Below are 26,644 nucleotides of genomic sequence, written 5' to 3'. Positions count from 1 at the left end.
ATGTATCTCATTAAATTCCTTTTGTACATGTTACATATGTTATCACTGAGAATTTTGGAACATTCCCTAAAAGTTTTACTTACTCAGCAGATCATCCATACGATTGTTTCCATCACCATTTGTATAATTGACTAGTTCCTCAATATCTGAGATATCTGTAAAAAAAAAAAAAGCATATGTTTATTTTAGAAGCACCAGCGCAAGACCTTTATATGAACAGGAAGCTCAAAATCATTTAAAGTCTACCTGTCATTTAAAAAACCTTTTGACATGTCAGTGAGAGATGTCAAAAGTTTAAATTGATAGGGCTAATAGTGCTGAGACTCCCACCGAGCAGGGAGAAGAGCACAGCTGTGAACTTCACCATTCAGCTCACACCGATCTCCCTTCATTTGCACTAGACGACCTTCATAAACAAAAATGGAGATCATAGCGAGTCGAGGAGTGTCCCTGTCATTTAAAAAAAACTTTTGACATGTCTCCTACAACCCTAGCAGTGATAGGCTGCTCGTCCTCCCTTTACTCTTTACTGGAGCAGTGCTGCCATGCCCTCTCCCTGCCCCACACTAATGTCTTCTCTCCTCCCCCCCCCCCCACTCTTCTCTTAGCCTGCAATAAATCTTCTCTCCCTTACCCTCCCCATACCCTCTCCCTGCCCCAGCGCTAACTATTCTCTGCATCTGCCCGCTAGACAGTTAAATCATACTTTACCATGGCGTTGGTTGGGAGGAGGTATTTTTAAAACTCCAGGAGATTGACTCCTGGCAAAACAGCATGGTAACGTACAATTTAACTGTCTGGTCTCCACTGTTTTTGTCAGGACATCCCTAAACTCTACTACAGCCATTCAGAAGTTATGCTGGAATAAACATTTACACACACACACAACTCACCAATAGTTGTCAGTACAACATCATCTGAAAAATAAAATCTACATTAGTTATACATTCTTTCATGTAGAAGTGTGGATACAACTGAGAATTCCCTTTGTTCGTATACACTGTCAATGACATAAAAAAAAAAAGTATACCCAAAGGTAAAGTGATTTTCTATATTATTGGAGTTATGGAATCCTGATGTATCTAGACCAAATGTATGCCATAATGACACTCCTTTAACTATCAAGATCTATGGACATATCATTGTACATGCTGTATGTCAAGAGATGTTGCGCGAGTACATGCTGACAGTGCACCACAGGCTTCTTATACACTGTTCTCTGTAGTACTTAAAGAATGCATCTAACACACACAATTTTAGGTCCCATTGTGTTTTTCTTTCCTCCACAAAAGCAACTAGTGTCCTAATTGCAGCATACAATATTACAGTACAGTAAATATATAAAGCAAAAATGTGCGATCAATTCATTCCTATGGTCATGCAGCCACTATGCGTAGCTCCAACAAGTAATGGACAGTGTGTAGTAGGGAGCCTACTTAGATTTCAGAGTCTAAAAACTTGTCATGTATCTGTACTTCCTATCAAATTGTCCTTCTGGACTGTCTTCAGCTTAAGATAATGTTGGGGAACAAAGAAAGCATATGGTTTCATGGCTATTGACTTATTGGCAACAGGCACTTGGCAAAAACACAATAAGAACCACCATTATAAAGGAATTGGTTGTGAAAGTCATGTATCGTCCATGTCCATGTATCGCAATGGGACAGCTGCTTGTGTATCTCCGGCTCTCCCATAGAAATACCATAGAAATACATGTAGGAGAGGGGAGTTTCACCACCACTTTGTACAGTGGTCGACAGTAATCTGGCATGATGTGGATGTTGTGCCGGGCATGAGGAGAGCTGGTCAGGAGACCGCAGGAGTAGGGGTTAAGATGTAATGTATCAGAGTTACTCTTGAAAACCATAGTTAAGTCAGTTGAGAAAACAGGTGACCTAACCAACAGGACTAGGTTCACTATTAATGAAGGATATGTTTCAGATGTACTCCCATTTTAGAGCCCAAGTGCAAAAACAGTTTGGAAGTACATCCTAAATGTGTGCACATATCCTTAAACTTTTGACTTTTTGGATTGGGACATATTTTGGGTCATTTACAGCCAAAAATATTTGCCAAAATACTGCAATATTTAGACAGATCACAGATGAAAAAATGGCCCAACAGCCATATGTAAACACAATGGGCCATTTTATTTCTCATAATTCCCAACTTTTAGATCAGTGTCCTAATAGATTCAGAGAACAGATGTTTTTTTGGCTTCTTACCTGTTAGCAGGTCTTTGCAGTCTGTAAAACCCAAGGCTATGTTTTCAATATCTAAATAAAATAAACAAGTAATATGTTAATATGTATTGGGATGTAAAGGTCTGTGCATGTTGCTGAAACCAATCAAAAATCTATTCTTCAGATTGTAAATAGCAAGAAAAGGTTGGTGGACTAGGCAGTGGTATTGTGAGTGCAGATAGGTGGTCAAGTGCTGCACTTATAACTTATATCATATCCTGTATTGTGCCAAAGAGATAACAGGTTCACCATGGTGGCACAGTGAGGGAAGGAAGAGCGCAGATGGAGGGTTTAACGTTGAACTGATCAGACGTAGTGGGCCTAAAGAACTAGTCAGATAAAGTGTTGGGCAGGTACATAATGCAGACTGTACAGTTACAAGTTCCAATGACTACAATATTTACAGTTCTTCTCAAAAGGTAGCTACGGTAAGCCTATATACTGTAGGCACTCAGAAAGATCAGTTATTTACTGTATGAACAACGAAGAAGTTCTAAATGGTCTCACCAGGAAAAAGGACTTAAAAAACATTCTCTCCTTTAGTCACAAGTTCATGATAAATTTAAGGTAGGTAAATAGGAAGTTGACTTTGTGCAGGTTAAATATATTTTAAGGGTCTATTCACACGTACAGTATTCTGCGCAGATTTGATGCGCAGGATTTCAAGCGGTGTTCAGTCATTCAGTTTACATTGAAATCTGCAGCAGAAAATCCTGCTCATCAAAAATGCGCATTAAATCTGTTCAGAATACTGTACATGTGAATAGACCCTTAGGGTGCTCATACATGTTGAGGTAATCACATGCAGTAACACTGTGTTTTATCTGTACGTCATCTGCCATGAATCCTCAACACTTTGCAGTTAACTCCGTAACTTCCAGATAAAGCATGTTTCTATTTTCAACAAAGTATTGCAGAGAAGCGCCTTTCCTGGATGTTTCTATTTTTCCTTGTGCCTCCATATATGATTTCTCTCTCCTGCAATTCACTGGCGGAGGAGCCAGATCACCAGAGGGACCTGGGCAGCTGACTGCTACTAACCACTTGATGTTTACAAAGGTGTTGTGCTCTTAGCATAACACCCACTGGTAAGAAGCCATCTTTTCATACGCCTATTATATGTTATCCATACATTGTTCACGAGGTGGGATCCTGCTTTTTGTTTCTTTACCCCTTTGCAGATAAACCATTTTACTACATATTCTATTTAAATGTTAAGAGATATGTATATAATATACAGTGTGTGTGTATATATATATATATAAAATTTATAAATTCGCAGCAGACATTTCCCAAAAAAAGTGATATTTATTCCATCAAAAAACGAGTGTCCATGAGCAACTGTGGTTTCCCGGTACAGGACCTAGTCCTGTACCATCCTTAAGTCCCCTCAGCAAGAGTTCCTTGAGTCCATAGGGCTCTCCTGCAGGGTCCCCCCCCCCCCCTGCTCGCCTTCTTATTGTTCTATTTAAATGCATTGTATATATTGTGCATGCATTGTCAATATGTATAAAGTTTGTACAAATGTATAAAAGTGTTAGTCATGTGAACCACTGGCATGTGACCTACCCAGAGTTCCTTGGGTACAGAACCTACAGGCTCAGCAACCAATGGACTTTAGTCCAGCCCCCTAGTATATAAGGGGCTGTAGTCTCTGAGTTAGGTCTCTTGTCTCTTGTTCCTTCACTCTCTTGAGACCTGGACCTAAAAGCAAGCAGAAACTCCTGCATACTGCAAATTCATCTCATCTAGGCCAAAGCCTAAGGAACAGCAGCCATTTCCAAAATGTGAGTTACAATTCTCTCTACAAATCCAGTCACTACTACTCAGCTAAGGAATATATTAGTAGCACAGTGGCCTGCCTAAATATGTCAATAACTACATGTCCAAGCAAGCCTGCGAGGTATCCTGTGTCCCGGTTGCCTCTGAAGGAACTGCATAATTGTAAAGACTGTTCCCTAAGCATTTCAAGTAAAAGTTCCAGTTTATTCAGAATCCTTGCTGTGGACATTTCTTTATTACAAAACCGTTTTAGGTTGGTTGACAGCGGTTACCATTCCGGAATAACCACATCCTGGCGTCACGAACACTAAGGGGTTAACAACATCTTGCCCCTCAGGGTTAATACCACCAGACCCTGCTACATGCTGCAACACCCCAATCACCACACAACGTTTCAGCCAGCTCACCTGGCCTTTCTCAAGCTCAGTACAAATGGTGCCAAGTCACATTTAAATAGGGATACCACTCAGGTATCAATAGTGTAATTAACATATGAATTTAGTGTAAACATTACACATAAAAAGCATTAAAAGTATAACCAGTGAATCTCAATAATAGAAACCAATACATGTGTTCATACAAAATCGATAAATATACATAGTTCATTATTCACAGTGAATACAGTGCTCCTACTGTAGTCCCCACCTTAATAGGATCCTGATTAATCAACAAATCACATCCTTGTGAAAGTTTAAAAACAATAGCATAGAGTGGTTCTTGGATATCACACTCACCGAGACATTCATGTGTAGTTGGTTTGTAAACAAAGCGAAAGAGCATGCAGGCCGCTCGTTACTAACAACGAGCGTGCGCCAAGATGAATATGTGGTGTCCCGGTACCGTATTACATACAGTACCTTGGTAGGGTTCCCCAAAGTCCCTAGGAACTGTGGGGTCCTCAGGTCTAGTCCTCCCCTAGTCACCCCTTAGATAGTTAATATATTGCACAGGTAAATGTATATAAAAAGTATACTTACCTTGCACTAGCGTCGCAGGACCTGCGGGTCACGTGGTGATGTTCTAGTCTCTATGGTAGTTAAAAAGGACCTTTGAAGGTTCATAGAACATGTGATACCCACAATGCCTTGTAAAGCTGATTGACAGATGGCGTGGACCAATCCTAAAACGGCCAGCCCCTGCCCATATAAGGGAGCTGCGGCCATTATTCTCTCTCTTGGGTTGCTGTCACTGAATGAGGTAGGACCTCCGCAACTTTCAACGACAATTACTAGGCCAAAGCCTTGCGGCCTCGGCTGAATTACACAGTGAGTTCTTCTAAATTCCCTGCAATTATCGTCAAGGACCCTGGACCTAAACATAACCCTAAATCCAGCGGATCTGCGCATACTAAATCCCTACAAGCTAAAGAACTTACTAAAAGTCCCAACCAACAGTCAATCTCAGCTAAGCTATTCATAGACTCTGTTACAAAGACTGTTTGTATGTTCGCATGTTACAGAAAATCTTCAGTAAAGTTTACGCAAGTTTTCAGCGAAGCTCTGGTTGTGGACAATACTTTATTCTGCAAACACCTATCGTCCTTGGGAAAGGTGGCGATAGGCCAAGTCATACTGCATTTAACCCTCACCCTGGCGTCACTACTGACAAGGGTTAATAGCACCCTTTATAACCTGCACAGCAACATCCCAATCACCATTCACACCCACAAGGCACCACAAATATATATATATATATATATATATATATATATATATATATATATAAACTGCTCAAAAAAATAAAGGGAACACTTAACCCCTTTGCATTTTCGTTTTTTCCTCCTTACCTTTAAAAAATCCTAATTCTTTCAATTTTGCACCTAAAAATCCACATGATAGCTTATTTTTTGCACCACCAATTCTTCTTTGCAATGACATCAGTCATTTTATCCAAAAATCTACGGCGAAATGACATTTTGTTAATTTTGGGTGCTTCCGTTTCTATGCAGTACATTTTTCAGTAAAAATGACACCTTATCTTTATTCTGTAGGTCCATACGATTAAAATGATTCCCTACTTATATAGGTTTGTTTTTGTCCTACTTCCGGAAAAAATCATAACTACATGCACGAAAATTTATAAGTTCAAAATTGTCATCTTCTGACCCCTATAACTTTTTTATTACCCACATATGGGTATGTATGAGGGTTCTTTTTTTTTGCGCTGTGATCTAAAGTTTTTAGTGGTACCATTTTTGTATTGATTGGACTTTTTGATCGCTTTTTATTCATATATATATAATATAAATATATTATATATGTGTAACGCCGAGCGCTCCGGGTCCGGCTCCTCCCCCGGAGCGCTCGCGGCGTTCATCTTCTGTTAGCAGCGCCCCGGTCAGACTCGCTGACTGGGAGCGCTGCTCTGAGTCCCCCGGAGGGGATGCAATCCGCGCGGCGGGATGTACCTGCCCGCGGGTCGCATCCCGATCTGCTCACCTGCCCCATCCTCCTTCTGTCCCGTCCCGGCGCGCGCTGCCCCGCTCTCTAGGGCGCGTGCGCGCCGGCTCTCTGGAATTTAAAGGGCCAGTGCACCAAAAATTCGTGCCTGGCCCAATCTAGTGCAATCACCTCCATTCCTATAAAAGCCCACTTCCTCTTCCTGTCCTCACCAGATCTTGTTGCCTTGTGCCCTGAGAAAGCGTTTAGTGTGTTCCTTGCCTGTGTATCCAGATCTCCTGCTATTGCCCCTGACTACGAACCATTGCCGCCTGCCTTGACCTTCTGCTACGTCTGACCTCACCTCTGTCTAGTCCTTGTATACCGCACCAGTCTCAGCTGCCAGAGAGGTCGAGTCGCTACTGGGGGACACGACCTGGTAGTTACCGCCGCAGCAAGTCCATCCCGCCTTGCGGCGGGCTCTGGTGAACACCAGTAACTACTTAGAACCGATCCTCCAGTACGACCCGCGCCATCGCCTCTCTGGCACAGAGGAGCCACCTCCTGTGTCCTCACCAGCCGCCATTCCGGATCCTGACAATCTATATATATAAAACTCAACGTGTGTGTGTGTATGTTCCACAAAAACTTCCAAACAACTAAAGATATTAAAATGAAACTTGGCACACATGTTACTTATATGTCAACAACAAACATAGGATAGGTGATTTAACCCTTACTCACCCCCATTTGCCAGGGGCGGGGTTTATGTTTAAAGTCCCAAACAAGTCTATGGGAAATATATGTTACTGCATAACTTCCAAACAGCTGGAGATATTTTCATAATACTTGGTTACATGTTACTTATATGTCCACATAAAATACTGGATAGTTAATTTAACCCTTAACTACCCACATTTGTGAGGGTCCGGGTTTTTGTTTAAAGTCCCATGCAAATCAATGGGAAATGTATGTTCTCACATAACTTCTGTACGGCTGGAGATATTTCAATACCTGGTACACATATTACAGGTTGGGATATGAGGACGGGATAGGAGGTCAAGATAGGAGGACGATACAGTCTGGGATAATGTGAACCAAAGGCCTGGGAGACATAAAAGGAGGACAGGGTTCCGGGCGCTTCCCCTCCTAGTAGAGTACTGAATCTTAGGCAGGCACATCCATGGAATAAAAAGGGAGTTTATTCGCAACAATAGTTTCGAGTCTTGTGCCAGACTCTTCTTCAGGCATAAGAAGAAGAGTCTGGCACAAGACTCGAAACTATTGTTGCGAATAAACTCCCTTTTTATTCCATGGATCTGCCTACCAAAGATTCAGTACTCTACTAGGAGGGGAAGCGCCCGGAACCCAGTCCTCCTTTTATGTGTCCCAGGCCTTTGGTTCACATTATCCCAGACTGTATCAGAAATGCTGAGTGACTAGCTCACTCAGAGGGGACTTCGGAGCTGCTGACCTCATCTTCACCGAGCGATACTACATGCAGATATAGGTGTTGTGCCCTGAGCACGACCACTTCTGGTAAGCCTACCTAATTATCCTAATGGAGTCACCTGTCTGAACCATCCGCACTAGGAGCGCACCTCTCTTTTTGTCTTTTTCTCAAGATAGGAGGACGGGATGGTCGGGATAGGAGGACGGGATATGAGGACGGGATAGGAGGTGGAGATAGGAGGTCGGGACAGGAGATCGGGATAGGAGGTCGAGATAGGAGGTCGGCATAGGAGGTGGAGATAGGAGGACGGGATATGGGGTTGAGATAGGAGAACGAGATAGGAGGGCGGGATAGGAGGACAGGATAGGAGGTTAAGATAGGAAAACAGGATAGAAGGACGGGATAGGAGGTCGAGATAGGAGGTCGAGATAGGAGTTCGAGATAGGAGGTCTGGATAGGAGGTCATGATAGGAGGTCGAGATAGGAGGTCGAGATAGGAGGTCGAGATAGGAGGACGGGATAGGAGGTCAGGATAGGAGGACGGGATAGGAGGACGGGATAGGGGGTTGAGATAGGAGGACGGGATAGGGGATTGAGATAGGAGGACGGGATAGGATGTTGAGATATGAGGACAGGATAGGAGGACAGGATAGGAGGACGAGATAGGAGGAGGGGATAGGAGGTCGAAATGGGAGGACAGGATGGTCGGGATATGAGGACGGGATAGGATGGTCGGGATATGAGGACGGGATAGGAGGTCGAGATCGGAGGTCGGGATAGGAGGTCGGCATAGGAGGTGGAGATAGGAGGACGGGATAGGGGGTTGAGATAGGAGGACGAGATAGGAGGGCAGGATAGGAGGGCAGGATAGGAGGTTGAGATAGGAAAACGGGATAGGAGGACGGGATAGGAGGTCGAGATAGGAGGTCGAGATAGGAGGTCGGGATAGGAGGTAATGATAGGAGGTCGAGATAGGAGGTCAAGATAGGAGGACGGGATAGGAGGTCAGGATAGGAGGACGGGATAGGGATTGAGATAGGAGGATGGGATAGGGGATTGAGATATGAGGACAGGATAGGAGGACGGGATAGGAGGACGAGATAGGAGGAGGGGATAGGAGGTCGAGATGGGAGGACAGGATGGTCGGGATATGAGGACGGGATAGGATGGTCGGGATATGAGGTGGAGATAGGAGGACGGGATAGGGGGTTGAGATAGGAGGACGGGATAGGAGGTCAAGATAGGAGGACGGGATAGGAGGTCGAGATAGGAGGACGGAATAGGAGGACGGGATAGGAGGAGGGGATAGGAGGATGGGATAGGAGGTCGGGATATGAGGACGGGATAATAGGTTGGGATATGACAACAATATATGGGGACTGAATATGAAGTCAAAAGCTTCCTCCTTTGTTGATTTTCCTCCCCAACAAGGAAAAAGGAAGAAAAAAACGGGCAACGCCGGGTACTCAACTAGTATGATATAAAACGTGACCAAAAATAAGCTATTTTGGACTTTGGAATTTTTTTGTGCGTACGCCATTGACCTTGCCATTTAATTAATGATATATTTTTATATTTCTGACATTTCCGCATGCGGCGATACCACATGTTTATTTTTATTTACTCTGTTTTTTTTTTTTTTTTATTGGAAAAGGGGGGTGATTTAAACTTTTATTAAGGAAGGGGTTAAATGATCTTTATTAACTTTTTTTTCACTTTTGTTTTGCAGTGTTATAGCTCCCATAGGGGGCTATAACACTCTACACACTGATCTTTTACAGTGATCATTGTTATCCCATAGGATAACATTGATGAAAGATTTTGCCGCTTGACTGCTCATGCCTGGATCTCAGGCACTGAGCAGTCATTTGTCAATTGGCGACACAGGAGGAAGGAAGGGGCCCTCCTTGTGTCTGCCAGCAGTCCCGAACAGCCGACTGAGCTAGCTGGGAGCAGTTTACTTTCACTTTAGAAGCAAGTTTGAACGCCGCGTCTAAAGGGTTATTGGCGTGCAGCACTGTGATCAGTGATTAACCAGGGTTCCCGGCCATTGTTAGGGGCCAGGCCCGACCCGCTATGACGCGGGGCCACTGAGCTAGCTGGGAGCAGTTTACTTTCACTTTAGAAGCAACGATCAAGTTTGAACGCCCGTCTAAAGGGTTATTGGTGTGCAGCACCGCAATCAGTGATTAACCAGGGGTCCCGGCCATTGTTAGGGGCCAGGCCCGACCCGCTATGATGCGGGGCCACGCCATGGCCCTGCATTATAGAAAGGGAGCGGACTCAGGGCATACAGGTACGCCTTGCGTCCTTAAGGGGTTAAACAACACAATGTAACTCCAAGTCATTCACTTCTGTGAAATCACACTGTCCACTCTGATTGACAATCAATTTGACATGCTGTTGTGCAAATGGAACAGAGAACAGGTGGAAATTCTAGGCAATTAGCAAGACACCCGAATAGCCCACCTCTCAGTTCCTATGCTTCGTGGCTGATGTTTTGGTCACTTTTGAATGCTGGCGGTGCTTTCACTCTAGTGGTAGCATGAGACGAAGTCTACAACCCACATAAGTGGCTCAGGTAGTGCAGCTCATCCAGGATGGCACATCAATGCGAGCTATGGCAAGTAGGTTTGCTGTGTCTGTCAGCGCAGTGTCCAGAGCATGGAGGCACTACCAGAAGAAAAGGCCAGTACATCAGGAGATGTGAAGGAGGCCCTAGGAGGGAAACAACCCAGCAGCAGGACTGCTACCTCTGCTTTGTGCAAGGAGAAGCAGGAGGAGCACTGCCAGAGCCCTGCAAAATGACCTCCAGCAAGCCACAAATGTGCATGTGTCCACTCAAACGGTCAGAAACAGACTCCATGAGGGTGGTATGAGGGCCCAACGTCCACAGGTGGGGGTTGTGCTTACAGCCTAACACCGTGCAGGATGTTTGGCCTTTGCCAGAGAACACCAATATTGGCAAATGCGCCACTGGCGCCCTGTGCTCTTCACAGATGAAAGCAGGTTCACACTGAGCACATGTGAAAGATGAGTCTGGCGACGCCGTGTAGAATGTTCTGCTGCCTACAACATCCTCCAGCATGACCGGTTTGGCGGTGGGTCAGTAATGGTGTGGGGTGGCATTTCTTTGTGGGGCCGCACAGCCCTCCATATGCTTGCCAGAGGTAGCCTGACTGCCATTAGGTACTGAGATGAGATCCTCAGACCCCTTGTGAGACCATATGCTGGTGTGGTTGGCCCTGGGTTCCTCCTAATGCAAGACAATGCTAGACCTCATGTGGCTTGAGCGTGTCAGCAGTTCCTGCAAGAGGAAGGCATTGATTTTATGGACTGGCCCGCTCGTTCCCCAGACCTGAATCCGAATGAGCACATCTGGGACATCATGTCTCGCTCCATCCACCAACGCCACGTTGCACCACAGACTGTCCGGGAGACCATCCGCCACCTCATCAGGAGCATGCCCAGGCATTGTAGAGAGGTCATACGGGCACGTGGAGGCCACACACACTACTGAGCCTCATTTTGACTTGTTTTAAGGACATTACATCAAAGTTGGATCAGCCTGTAGTGTGGTTTTCCACTTTGTTTTTGAGTGTGACGCCATATCCAGACCTCCATGAGTTGATAAATTTGTTTTCCATTGATAATTTTTGTGATTTTATTGTCAGCACATTCAACTATGTAAAGACGAAAGTATTTCATACGATTAGTTCATTCATTCAGATCTAGGATGTGTTATCTTAGTATTCCCTTTATTTTTTGACCATATATATATATATATATATATATATATATATATATATTGATAGGTCGGGTCCAAGTGTTCAGAGCTCCACTGATCTTAAGTTATAGCTTGGAGAAGCACGTGGCTGTATCACCTTGCTGTGTGAGTCCAATAGGCTTATGATTGGGCTCATCTTGTGAATAGAGACAGAGCTCACAGGGATAGAAGCACCCAGCCCTATGCTTCTCCCATCCATATCTAGAGATCAGTGGGGTTTTAAACACTCCAACCAATAACATTTTTTGACATATCTGCAACAAAACTCCTGGGCACGTATAGGTGAAGTGTAGACCAAGCACCGGGTTACCGAATGCAGCTACTGGAAAGTGTACAAGCATCGTTTCATTTCTGCTCACATCCAATGAAACTATAACTTAAATATATCCTAGATAATACTGACCTTCCATTTCTGTGTCTTGTAACTCACTTGCCACATCTATATCACTGTATAATAGGTTCAAGCAGCTTTCTTTTGCATGCAGGGCTGATAATGTGTCAACTGGAATAAATAAATAAAAAAAAGATGTAAATAAATATTTCTAATTAGGATATATTGTTAACTCTTTGTATGCTCCCTCATAGACTGAGGAGGTGCCTATAACCTGTCAGGTTCCATTACAGGACCCAACAGCCATCTTGCTGTGGTCCCTGTTATTAGTGTATACTATTGGTGCACAGGATAACGTATTGGCATATGGATACATACTAGTACATTACAATAAAATAAATAAATATAAATGCTATATATATTAGAGCTGCACGATTTGGGGAAATGTGCAATTGAAATTATGGAGGTAAATATTGTGCTTTCGATATGCAACTGCAATATAATAAACAAATATTAATATAAACAATAATAATTATTATTATTATTAATTATTATTAACGGCCCCTTCTAACAAGTAGGGATTTTCAAAATGGACAAACTTCTTCAGAAATACAGAAAAGGCCGGACACTTTGAAGTGGGTTCCGTTACAATGAATGTCTTCTGTTCATTGATTTAGATGGTAACTTTATGAGAATAAACTAATATTGTATGTTATCTATGGGCCACAGACTCAAGGTCAGACAGATATCCTGTTCTCACTGCTATATACTATAGCTCTCTGAATGAACGATATAATGCAGATGTTTAGCAAATGTGAAATTGCTATTAAAAGAATAAAATAAGATCACATGAGAGAGTATTCGCCATGGTGTAAGTTCCTACTCCCATTTTCTGTCACAAGTAAAACCAGCAACAAATACAGATATGAAATAAAAGTCTATTGTATTTTATACCAGAAAATAAAAAAGGTTTACCATAAAACTGTAACTCTTAAAGAAGAAAAAAAAGAAGGATACTGCCACAACACAAACTGGTAGCACGTATCATATGTGAACCAAATCCTAAATCCTATAATTAAAAGAAGGGCTGGACGGAAGAAAAAAAAAGTGCAGAGCTTCCCATAGAGTAGTATTGCAACAAAGGATTGGAGTAAGGTGATATCTCTATAAAGAAAATGCTCAACTTTAGTTGTTGTGTTTCCAAAGGCACAACAACTTATACAGACATAGTAGAATCTCCCTAGTAGTGGTGCTGCCTCCCGGTTATCGGTGCTGCGGGTTCCCCAGATCGATGAATATAGGCCAGTGACTGGAAGGTAGAAGAACAATGCCGGGTACCAGGCGCGATCCACTGGAACAAACTTGCTTCAGACAGGTTGTAGGTAAAAGTTGATTTATTAGCTAAAGATACACAAACACGTTTTGAGGTATTACAACCTCTTTATCAATCTGAGTAGGACGCCATACTCACATTGATAAAGAGGTTGTCATATCTCGAAACGTGTTTGTGTATCTTTGGCTAATAAATCAACTTTTACCTACAACCTGTCTGAAGCAAGTTTGTTCTAGTGGATCGTGGCTGGTACCCGGCATTGTTCTTCTACCTTCCAGTCACTGACATATAATTAAAAGAGCTCTCGGGCAATGTAATGTAATGTGAATCCCATATTCTTGTTAAGGTCACGGCAGGTGGTGGATCCTCTGGGCCTTTGTGGATGATGATGTGAGCCGTGCCAAGGAGTGGAGTCTAAGGTGCCGCTGGTTTTCACCAGAGCCCGCCGCAAAGCAGAATGGCCTTGCTGCGGCAGGCAGGACCCAGGTGGCTACCCCTGGCACGACTCGTCCACACAGGTAGCTTGGAGGTGGCGTGGCACAGAAGTAGACTGGAAGGACGAGGCAAGATGGCAGCAGGTCAGGAACACAGGTGCAGGGTAGGAAGGTAGCAAGGAACAGGTACACAGTAACAAAGACACAGAACTTTTACTATGACAATAGACAACCAAAGATCCGGCCGGGAACCAAGGGAGGAGCTGATATTTAAGGACCAGAGTGCAGGTGTAGACACTTAACTAAATAAGCACTGGCCCTTTAAGAGTGCTGAGACCCCCCCCCCCCCCCCCACTGTTCATGAGAATTAACTGGAAAAAGCGATCTCTGTCCTGCTTTACAAGATGGTCCCACAAACAAAAATGGGTCTGTCCTGTGAAGCAGGCCAGAGATAGCTGCAAGCAGGGGTGTGAAACATCACGCTGGTTTTACTGATCAGTGTGGTCTTAACACTGAAATTTCAACCAATCAAAATGTTTGACATGTCTCTGTGACATACAAACATTTTCATTAATTGACAGGGACATTTTAAAGGGTCTGGTTTGTCTGGTTAGGTGCGTTTTTTTCACTGATCAGACTATCCAGAGTTTCTTGGATCCTTCCCACTGTGGCCAGACCTTAACTTGATATTTAAACTTAAACTGAAAAAAAAAATCCTTATAGAAAAGTCAGTTACTATTGGATTTACTAAGTGATTCTGCTCATTTATAATTATCTATTGTGCGCATATATATATATATATATATATATATATATGCACAAGGATCAAAGAAACATGTCATAACCGTACTGTTATGCTCCCACGTCAGTATGCATCCCCAGAGACCATGATATGAGGTGGCGGAAATGTCATGGTATGTAAAAAAATATGTCTGTTAAAGTGTAATTCCACTTAAAAACAATTTCCCTTAAATCAATAGTACAAGCAAAGATTAGATACTTTGTAGTTGTAGATACATTGGACCCACTGTGCCACAAGTGGCTGCTGGCCAAACTTGCAGAGTGGGGCAGGCAGATGCAATAGAAGGCGTCAGACACAGAAGAGCTGAATTAGGTGACTATAGGTGACAGGCAGGTGGTGTAACAACAGCAGAGCAGGAAAGCTCAGATGCAGCCAACTGGAAGACAGCAGACAGGGACCTTCGCTGTAGTAAACTACAATGTTGCTCGGGCACCACAGGAAGGGAGGAGTGCTCGTAGGTGGTGCCTGACAGGAATTGGCTAGGAAACCAATAGGGAGTGTACACTGGCCCTATAAGTCTTAGCCAGTGCTCACGTGCAGCCCCTAGAGGACAGAGAACAAACTGCAGACATGGCAGAAGCCGGACATGGTACAGAGTAGGCCGCCTGATGTAAGTAAGAAATAGGACACACAGGGAGTTATTTATCAGTAATGGTCTTGGCTAGATCATTTTTGTTGTTTGTCTAGATGCATTTTTTTGGGGCGGTGCTGCTCCAAATTTATCATATTATCGCAGTGACCATGATATATTTTGTGCAGATCTGCACCCAGATCATTTTCTACCGCCGCTTTCAGATAATGTCTACTCTTCTTGCTTGTCTGTCTGTTTGGCTTTATTTGTTTTAGTTTTAGTTGTAAGGCAAATTAATGTCTAAAAGAAGGTCTGCAAAGAGAGTCTCACATTTGAATAGTGGTTTACCTTGCCACAGGCCAGGGGAAAAAAATAAAAAATAGTTCGAGAGACTGAGGTTTTAGTTGAACATATATATATATATGTCACGATTCGGCTTACAGGTAGTGGATCCTCTGTGTCAGCGAGGGATTGGCGTGGACCGTGCTGGTGGACCGGTTCTAAGAGGCTACTGGTGTTCACCAGAGCCCGCCGCAAAGCGTGATGGTCTTGCTGCGGCAGTAGCAACCAGGTCGTAACCACTAGCAACGGCTCAACCTCGCTGACTGCTGAGAAGGCGTGGGACAGAAGGACTAGGCAGAGGCAAGGTCAGACGTAGCAGAAGGTCGGGGGCAGGCGGCAAGGTTCGTAGTCAAGATGGATAGCAAGGGTTCAGGTAACACAGGCTTGGACAACACTAAACGCTTTCACTGGCACAAGGCAACAAGATCCGGCAAGGGAGTGCAGGGGAAGTGATCAGATATAGTCTGGGAGCAGATGGAAGCCAATTAAGCTAATTGGGCCAGGCACCAATCATTGGTGCACTGGCCCTTTAAGTCTCAGAGAGCTGGCGCGCGCGCGCCCTAGAGAGCGGAGCCGCGCGCGCCAGCACATGACAGCAGAGGACCGGGACGGGTAAGTGACCTGGGACGCGACTCGCGAGCGGGCGCGTCCCGCTGTGCGAATCGCATCCCCGACGGCCATGTCAGTGCAGCGGGACTGACCGGGGCGCTGCAGGGAGAGAGATGCCGTGAGCGCTCCGGGGAGGAGCGGGGACCCGGAGCGCTAGGCGTAACAGTACCCCCCCCTTAGGTCTCCCCCTTTTTTTGTCCGACAAGTGCTTTACCTGGGACGAGGACACCGGGAGTGAATGGAGGGTTTCCTCAAAGGCAGGGAGTACAGCAGGAGTGGGAATGGGGAGGGAGGGCAGAGTGTGAAGCTTGGCACGGGGCAGGGTGACACAAGGACGGGGGCCATGAGGAGGCACTGAGGCTTGCCTGACGGGACTGGGAGGGGGGGAGAGGCACTTCCTATGGCAGGCAGAGTCCCAGTTCTTGATCTCCCCGGTGATCCAGTCAAGGGTGGGAGAATGAAGCCGGAGCCATGGCAGACCGAGGAGGACCTCAGAGGTACAGTTGGGAAGGACGAAGAACTCGATCACTTCGTGATGGGGTCAAATATACATCAGGAGGGGTTCTGTGCGGTAACGCACGGTGCAATCCAATCTGACTCCGTTGACCGCGGAAATGTAGAGCGGCTTGACGAGACGGGTCACCGGGATGCGGAATTTATTCACCAAAGAATCCAGAATAAAATTCCCAGAGGCACCAGAGTCCAAGCAGGCCACGGCTGAGAGGGAGGAGTTGGCTGAAGGAGAAATCCGCACGGGCACCGTGAGACGTGGAGAAGCAGACTTAGAACCAAGAGACGCCACACCCACATGAGCTGGGTGCGTGCGTGCGTTTCCCAGACGTGGAGGACGAATAGGGCAATCCACCAAGAAATGCTCGGTACTGGCACAGTACAGACAAAGATTTTCTTCCCTACGGCGATTCCTCTCTTCCTGGGTCAGGCGAGACCGATCCACTTGCATGGCCTCCTCGGCGGGAGGCATGGCCGGATCTACTGTCACGATTCGGCTTACAGGTAGTGGATCCTCTGTGTCAGCGAGGGATTGGCGTGGACCGTGCTGGTGGACCGGTTCTAAGAGGCTACTGGTGTTCACCAGAGCCCGCCGCAAAGCGGGATGGTCTTGCTGCGGCAGTAGCAACCAGGTCGTAACCACTAGCAACGGCTCAACCTCGCTGACTGCTGAGAAGGCGTGGGACAGAAGGACTAGGCAGAGGCAAGGTCAGACGTAGCAGAAGGTCGGGGGCAGGCGGCAAGGTTCGTAGTCAAGATGGATAGCAAGGGTTCAGGTAACACAGGCTTGGACAACACTAAACGCTTTCACTGGCACAAGGCAACAAGATCCGGCAAGGGAGTGCAGGGGAAGTGATCAGATATAGTCTGGGAGCAGATGGAAGCCAATTAAGCTAATTGGGCCAGGCACCAATCATTGGTGCACTGGCCCTTTAAGTCCCAGAGAGCTGGCGCACGCGCGCCCTAGAGAGCGGAGCCGCGCGCGCCAGCACATGACAGCAGAGGACCGGGATGGGTAAGTGACCTGGGACGCGACTCGCGAGCGGGCGCGTCCCGCTGTGCGAATCGCATCCCCGACGGCCATGTCAGTGCAGCGCTCCCGGTCAGCGGGACTGACCGGGGCGCTGCAGGGAGAGAGACGCCGTGAGCGCTCCGGGGAGGAGCGGGGACCCGGAGCGCTAGGCGTAACAATATATATATATATATATATATATATATATATTATCTTTCCCTTTTTTTATTTTGTTATCATCACTCATATTTTTTTAAAGAAATCACCTCTGTTTGTGCTACAATCTAGATATAGAGAAATTTCTGGGACACAAAGGTGAAAGTAGGTTCCATTTATTGAAGGAAAAAAATAAAATAAAAAATAGTGGCAATGACGTGTTTGTTTTGGAGGTGCAACCTCCTTCTTCAGATCATGAGTATACAATACAGAGAAAAATCTGTTCCAATAAAATAGTGGGGATGACCCCAAGGTAATTGTGGACGGGTCAAAAACGGGTAATTAAAGCAAAAGAACACATCAAGCTATATACAATGTCAAACAAACTGACAATAAATTGCTATGATACATAGAATGTTAAAATTTACTGTATAACTCACAATAAAACTGCAGGATCGATGTAGCTAATCCATAGCGAGGTTTGAGCCACATGCCGAGACAGAGAACATTTAGGTCGGCCGGCGGCGGCGGCATCTATAGAGAGCCTTACATTGCATAACATTAGCTATGTTTATCCGGAGAGTCCTGAGCATCTATGATCACCTGAGAGATGCTGCTGTTAGTAAACAGGGTGACTGAATATAGGGCATAGAGCGATCGCTATGGCTCATACCTGACAGCAATAGTGCAGTAGAACGACCGCTGAGAGGCTCATATGTGAAAAACTACTATGTATAATTAAGGAAGGCAAATAGATGTGTAAATGCCTGAAATAGTGTCACGTACCTGGATGTGGATGTCACGGAGCAGGTAGTGGATCCTCTACCTGTGTGGCTGATGACACGGACCGTATCAAGGAGCGGAGTCTAAGGTGCCGCTGGTCTTCACCAGAGCCCGCCGCAAGGCAGGATGGATTTGCTGGGGCAGGCGACACCCAGGTCGCTACCCCCGATACGGCTCGACCACACAGGTAACCGGGCAAGGCGAAGTACAGGAGGATGAGACAGAGGCGTAGTCAACGTAGCAGAAGGTCAAGGCAGGCGGCAAAGGTTCGTAGTCAAAAAACTTAGCAAGTAAGTCCGGTAACACGGGTAGACAAAACAGGCAATAGGAACGCTTTCTCTTAGGAAAAGTGCACTGAAGATCCGGCAGGGAAGTGTGGGAGGTGCAGGGACTTTATTAGTTAGTGTCAGGTGCATACAGTAATTAAGGGCATACTGGCCCTTTAAATCTCAGAGCTCCGTCGCGCGCACACCCTAGGAGACGGGGGCACGCGCGATGGGGCCGAGACACAGGAGAGGAAGCTGCAGCAGTACTGGGTGAGTGACGGGCCGGGATTCGCATGCGGGTGCGTCCCGCGGCCGACATGTGCGAATAATAAGATTAGATGATACCCAAGCAGCTAAAATGAAATATATATATATATATATATATATATATAAAAAAAACTCAACGTGTGTATGTATGTATGTATGTATGTGTGTATGTTCCAGCATCACGTCCAAACGGCTAAAGATATTAACATGAAACTTGGCACACGTTACTTATATGTCAACAACAAACATAGGATAGGTGATTTAACCCTTACTCACCCCCATTTGCCAGGGGCTGGGTTTATGTTTAAAGTCCCATACAAGTCTATGGGAAATATATGTTACTGCATAACTTCCAAACGGCTGGAGATATTTCCATAATACTTGGTCACATGTTACTTATATGTCCACTTAAAATATAGGATAGTTAATTTAACCCTTAACTACCCCCATTTGTCAGGGTCAATGGGAAATGTATATTCCCCCATAACTTCCGTACGGCTGGAGATATTTCAATACCTGGTATACATTATGGGTCGGGATATGAGGTCGAGATAGGAGGATGGGATATGAGGACGCGATATGAGGATGGGATTGGAGGATGGGATATGAGGACGGGATAGGAGGTCGGGATAGGAGGACGGGATAGGAGGTCGGGATAGGAGGACGGGATAGGAGGTCGGGATAGGAGGACGGGATAGGAGGATTGGAGGACTGGATAGGAGGACGGGATAGGAGGTCAGGATAGGAGGTCGAGATAGGAGGTTGGGATAGATGGACTGGATAGGAGGATGGGCTAGGAGGTCGGGATATGAGGTCAAGATAGGAGGTAGAGATAGGAGCACGGGATATGAGGACGGGATAGTAGGTCAGGATAGGAGGTTCGAGATAGGAGGTTGGGATTAGATGGATTGGATAGGAGGACGGGATAGGAGGACGGGATAGGAGGTCAGGATAGGAGGTCAGGATAGGAGGTCGGGATAGGAGGACGGGATAGGATGGGATAGGAGGTCGAGATAGGAGGTTGAGATAGGAGGACGGGATAGGAGGTCGGGATAGGAGGACAACATAGGAGGTCGGGATATGAGGACGGAATGTGAGGATGGGATATAAGGTCGAGCTATGATGACAGGATAGGAGGTCGGGATGTGAGGACAGGATATGCGGTTGGGATATGACAACAATATATGAGGACGGGATATGAAGTCAAAAGCTTCCTTCTTTGTTTATTTTCCTCCCCAACAAGGATTAGGAAGGAAAAACCGGGCAACGCCGGGTGTTCAGCTAGTATATATATATATATATATATATATATATAAAAATAATATAAAAAATAATAGATAAAAATATCAATATATAATAATTAATATAAAAGGATATAATTTCTAAAACACTACAGGATACCCATATAGCTCATTAGAGGGATAACCACAGGAAACCATTTTATAATAACATTAATAGAAATGTATACACACAAACACACATATATATATTAACTTTTATGTAGTGCTAATTTATATATATATATATATATATATATATATATATATATATAAGTTAGCACTACATAAAAGTTAATTGTTTTTTAAAGGGAAAGGGAGAGGGGCTCTTAGACATAATGCTCAGTTGCAAAACTGAACTATTTCATTGTAGGAAAGAGTGAAGGCCATTTAGCTAATCTTCTCGATCAATCTGTTCAGTCCATAAGGAGTTAAAGTATTCATTTTTTAGATCCAAATGTTTATCCTACCACAAAGGGTCTTGTACCACTGGGGGGGGGGGGGGGTTGGTCTCTAGGGATATGTTCAATTGGGGTAATAGAGAAATCTTTAAAATCCCCATAATAGTGAGAAGCAGCATGTCTTGACACACTGTTTAGCTGGTATCTCTGAATAATGGGTACTGCAGTGTTTATTCATTCTTTTACAAATGCATTGAATGGTGCGGCCAATACACTGTAACTTACAAGTGCATTCTAACAGATATATGGTATATTGCGATTTGATTTAAAATTTCTCCTCTGTGTTGTTACTTTGGAAAGGTTTCTAAATCATGAACCAACATTTTCATCTGACATGTTGCACTGCTAATTGCCGCTTGGCACAGATAAGAGAAGGTGTTTGTTTTTTGTGAGGTTTAAATCTACCGTGGGCTAAAATATTCCGGAGTGTACATGCCTTTCGGAAGAGAAGTTTGGATTTTTTGAAATGACGGTCTCTAGATGAGAATCATGTTGAAAAACAGGCCAGTGTTTTATGAGAGATTTGTCTAAAGAGCTGCTTTTCTTTAGAAAATATCATAATGAAGTTAGTGGACCAGTCTTTCTTTTTCTCTTTTTACTAAACAATCAGACAATCATGTTAGTGATGCTAGACATGACAGGGAAGACTTAATCACTTCGGCAGGGTCATTTTGAGAATTCAGAATCACAAGTACTGTTACGTCTTATGTGTTTGAATTTTCTATATGGGACATTGGTTAGCCGTTTTTTAAAATGACTGTTGAAAAATGTAAATAGCTTTTGCTATCAACTTTCTTAACCCAAAATCAGGTACACGTACCAGATGATTAGCAGTGACTTCCCACAACATCAGGTACATGTACCTGATGGAAATAAACTGTCAAAGTGCCGCCGCGCTGTGACATCTTATTGAGCTCGGCTGTGCTGCACAGTTGGGCCTCCCTGAAGCCAGACAGGGACCAATCGCAGCAGTCCCCAGCCGGCGATCGCTCCTATTGGTCCATCAGTGCAGAAGGACCAATAGCAGGGATCTGACGGGGGTCTCCTCCTTCCCCCTCTCCTCTGTTGTTTCACACAGTGAAGCGATCGGTGGTGAGTGGGGCCCCGTCTGGGGAGGCCACCTGCAGCTATCACGATCGGCACTGTGCTCCGATCCTGAGTTAACCCTGTAGACGCTGCGGTCACTGTGACAGCAGCGTCTGTTAGGGTAACAGAGGGAGGGAGCTCCCTCTGTCACCGATCGGCGCTCTGCAAAGTGAAAGCAGAGCGCCGACAGTGGCCTCTGTTGTCATGGTAACAGATCAGTCTTTACCTAAGGTAGAGAGTGATCTATCCTATGGCTATTACAGACATATGCATAATTCAATGTGTACTCCATTGAATGTGTATAATAGTAAAAAAAAAAAAAAGTTAAATGTGAAAAAAGTTAAAAGTAAATTAAAAAAGTGAATAAATAAATAAAATTACAAAAATGTGAAAAAATTAAATAGAATATATATATATATATATATATATATATATATATATAATACACCACAAAACACACCCAAAAAAGTCAACATGTCCCGCAAAAAAAGAATCCTCACACAATTGCGTCAGTGAAAAAATAAAAAAGTTACAGCTCACAGAATATGGCGACTTACAAATGTGTTTTTAATGCTATAAATGAGCTAGAATATAAAAAATATATACAAATTTGGTATCGCTATAACCGTATCAACCTGCAGAGTAAAGTTAACATGACAATTATACCGCATGACATAGGACCTAAAATTTTTTATCAAAAACAACCACAGAATGTATTTTTTTTATGTATATGTATACGATCAGAGTGTCACATGTACCCCAGAATGGTACCAATGAAAGCATCAACTTGTCTCCCAAAAATATTTTTGCACCCCAAGGCCTCTGCGACTTTATATGATGCCAACAAAATATCCTAAACTAAAAGGATGCCCCAAAATCCACACTGCATGCCTTCATGTCTGAAGCCTGTGTGAGAGACACATAGCGCATAAAGGCCACATATGGGATATTTCTAAATATGTCAGAATTCAGGGAATAAATCGTGATTTGTATTTCTTTGTCAACACCTACTGTGTTTCAGAAAAAAAATGGATTAAAATGAAAAATCTGCAAAAAAATTACATTTTGAAATTCAGCCTCCACTTTGCTTTAATTTCTGTGAAACACCTAAAGGGTTAATAAACGTCTTTAATGTCATTCTGACTACTTTAAGGGGTACAGTTTATAAAATGGGATGATTTATGTGGGTAACAAACAGGCCCCACAATTCCACTTCAGAACTGAACTGGTCCCTGAAAAATCTGATTTTGAAATTTTCTTGAAAATCAGGAAAATTGCTGCTAAACTTATAAACCTTCTAACATTCTAAAAATGTAAAAGAATGTTTATAAAATGATGGGAACATAAAGTAGACATATTGAAGATGTGAATTAATCATTAATTTGGTGCAATATGACAATTTATCGTACAAGCAGAAAATGTAAATTCTAAAATGCTAATTTTTCAACTTTTTTGGCAAAACTTTTCAATTTTTTACAAAATCCGCTAAATATATCAACCAAAATTTACCACTAATGTAAAGTACAAAATGTCACGAAAAAAACAATCTCAGAATCGCTTTCATAAGTAAAAGCATTCCAAAGTTATTACCAAATAAGTGGTCGTATGTCAGATTTTTAAAATTTGCCTTAGTCATTAAGGTCAAAACAGGCTGTTGAGTAAATTAAAGAAAGTCCTCATGTTTTTTTTGAATTTCTAAATATCATTTATAGGCAGACCAAGGGGACTGCAATGGGGATATGTTTCCGGCCCAGCTTTGCAAACTTAGAGAGACATGGAGAGACATGTTACTCAGTGCTTGCAGGGCAGAGAGCAGCCACCGGGACTGTCCTCCATGACTATTTAGTTAGGTCCTGGCAGCAATTTTACACCATGATTTCTCTGAAATACCTGAACATCATAGTTAATCACAGTGCGCCAGGTTCATGCTACCTGCACTAGTTTTATGCTTCACAGTGTTTGGGCAGCATAAAACAGGTAACAGGTTCCCTTCAAAGAGGAAGTTACCATGGCTATGATTAAGGCTTAATTGCCAAAAACTGTCAGACTCTGGAAATCTTCATCCATTTTGGTTTCTCTTTCTCTCTACATACCGTATTTATCGGCGTATAACTGGCATATAACATGCACCCCCATTTTAACAGGGAAATTTAAGTAAAAAAAAAAAAAGTAAAATAAATGACTTTGACTAAATGCCACATCATCCCCCCCAACTTCGTTTTCTTCTGCACCTGTTTGGTCTCGTCCCCTCCAGTGCCCCATCATTCCTTCCCTTTTATCAGTCCCTGTGCCACATTTACCCCTCTCATCGCCACCCCCAATGTCTCATCATCCCCCCCATGTCTCATCATTTCCCCCTGTCATAGACCACCACTAGCCATACAGACATTAAGCATTTAGTGCCTCCCTCTCATCATTTCCTCCTGTATCATCATCCCCCACCCTGTCTCATCATTCCCCCCTCATCATTTCCCCCTGTCTCATCATCTCCCACCCTGTCTCATCATGTCCCCCATCATTCCCCCCTCATCATCCCCCACCCTGTCTCATAATGTTCCCCCATCATTCCCCCCCTCATCATTTACTCCTGTCTCATCATCCCCCCACCCTGTCTCAACATGTCCCCCCATCATGTCCCATCATTCCCCACTGTCTCATCATCCCCCCACGCCTCATCATGTTCCTCCTATGCCAGTGGTCTTCAACCTGCAGACCTCCAGATGTTGCAAAACTACAACATCTGGAGGTCCTCAGGTTGAAGACCACTGTCCTATGCTATTCTTCGCCTTCCTTGTCATTCCCCCTTTTCCCTGCTATTTATAGTTTTTTTTTATTTTCCTTACCTGGCTGCGCTTTGGCTGTCTTGTCGGCTGTGGTCAGTGAAGCAGATGAGTGACGTCCTCTCCCGCCTCCTCTGCGCGGCATCAGGGACGTCACTGTTCATTTCCTGCAACCGCTGCGAGTCAGAGTTCGGTAACTACAGGAAATGAAAAGTGACGTCACTGATGTCGCGCAGAGAAGCCATCACTCATCTGCTTCACTGACCACAGCCCGCAAGCCAGGTAAGGAAAATAAAAAAAAAACTATAAAAAGCAGGGAAAAGGGGGAACGATGAGGAAGGGGGAGGTAAGAAAAATGAAAAGTAAAACCAGGTACCGGTGGATAGTGCGGGAGACGCTGATTAAAATGAGCCCTACCTTGTTCGGATCTGCACCGCCATTCTCCCGCAATCTGTTGAAATCTTCCTGTAACTGGCGGCACTGACGTCAGTGCCAGTTAAGCGCCGTAGCCCCGCCAGTGCCAGTTACAGGATGATTTCAACACGGCGGCGCAGATCCGGACAAGGTAGGGCTAATTTTAATCAGCATCACCTGCACTATCCACCACACCAGTACCTGTGGATAGTGCGGGAGAAAACAAGTGACAGTTTTCCAGAGCAGGGAGGAGACGCTGCTGGTCACTGATGTAAAGTGGCCGCAGCCGTACTGCTAATACTTAACATGCAGCCGCTGCTGCAGATGCTTTAAATCAGTGACCAGAATATTTATCAGCGTATAACACGCAGGCAGGCTTGTTGCCTTAAATGTAAGTTTTAAAAGTGCGTGTTATATGCCGATAAATACGGTATATTTTCTACTATAAAGAAGATCAAGTTTTTATCTGACTCTGATGTGCTGGATTCTGCTTTGTTGTTTGGGCGGTGGCAGCCATCTATGCACCGAGGCAGGCAACCAGACAACCAAAAGAACCAACCAGGTTCATCTATCTATGATATCTATGGCATGGCATTTGTTTATTGCATGTGCTTTACAGCATTCCAACTATGTAACAGGATTACATTCTTTTTATGAAAATTAAAATATGTGAAATAAAGCATTTTGGATCTGAAAAGATTGCGTTGTGGCCTTATGAAAGTTGGAGAAAGAAAAATCAATGAAACAATGTATCAATGAACTTATTCCAGCTATACCATATTTATGAAGTCCTCTATCCCATTTTCTGACAGATATAAATGTGTAGGGAAATGTGTGGGTGGACCTTGAAAATCATGCAAAACGTGACCTAAAATTATCAACAGGCCATACTCTTAAATGGGTTAAAGCCTTTGATACCAAAAATCTATTTTATACCTGATTTACCAGATTTATACCTGATTATTCCACAACTAGGAAAAGTATTAATCTTCCAACACTGTAGAAAACAACAACAACAGTAAATAGATCATGTGGTTAAATCACTAAAATGGGAAACATAAATGTTGCCGTTACACAAATCACGATACTCTTCACTGTGACATTGTTGGCAGACAGGACAGGCTGACAATAATAACAGCTGCCATACGTAAAGGGATCTTTCACTAGCACTACATATACCTAAATGTCCTTTTTCGGAGAACCCTCGTGTTTAAAGTGTGCCTGTCAGTATGCATAACTTTTGACATGCTGCAGGGACATGTCAAAAGTTTTGATCAGCCAGGGTCTGAATATTTACACCTCTACCAATCTCTAGATATAGCCGGAGGAAGTACGTGGCTGTGTGCTTCGGTCCCAGCTTGCCACAATCTCTGTCCAGTTGTAGGAGACAGGCTCCATTATAGGTCTAGGAAGACATCTCCTGCTGAAATGGAGATTGCAGGGACTCCAGTAGGGAAGTAGACAGCTGTGTGCTTCACCTAAATACCCGTATTTTTCGCCGTATAAGAGGCACTTTTTCTTCCCCCAAACTGGGGGGAAAAAGTCGGTGCGTCTTATACGGCGAATA

General features: G+C 44.1%; 1 protein-coding gene across 3 annotated transcripts in view; it reads right to left on the bottom strand.

The window, feature by feature from the left end:
- Positions 1-26,644, bottom strand: part of CIITA (class II major histocompatibility complex transactivator) — a 297,918-nt gene that overhangs the window by 73,478 nt on the left and 197,796 nt on the right. For 2 of the 3 annotated variants that reach the window (XM_056535321.1, XM_056535322.1), the window contains 4 exons: positions 12,047-12,145; positions 2,226-2,276; positions 894-917; positions 84-155 (listed from right to left, as the gene is read on the bottom strand). In XM_056535321.1, the coding sequence (XP_056391296.1) occupies positions 84-155; positions 894-917; positions 2,226-2,276; positions 12,047-12,145 (246 nt within the window). Of the gene's footprint in view, positions 1-83; positions 156-893; positions 918-2,225; positions 2,277-5,002; positions 5,038-12,046; positions 12,146-26,644 lie in introns of those variants that run through there. The other variant, XM_056535323.1, reaches the window with a different exon arrangement.

This window comes from Hyla sarda, chromosome 8 (genome assembly GCF_029499605.1).
Source record: "Hyla sarda isolate aHylSar1 chromosome 8, aHylSar1.hap1, whole genome shotgun sequence".
NCBI classification, from domain to species: Eukaryota; Metazoa; Chordata; class Amphibia; order Anura; family Hylidae; genus Hyla; species Hyla sarda.
This window is presented reverse-complemented; position numbering and strand designations above follow the sequence as displayed.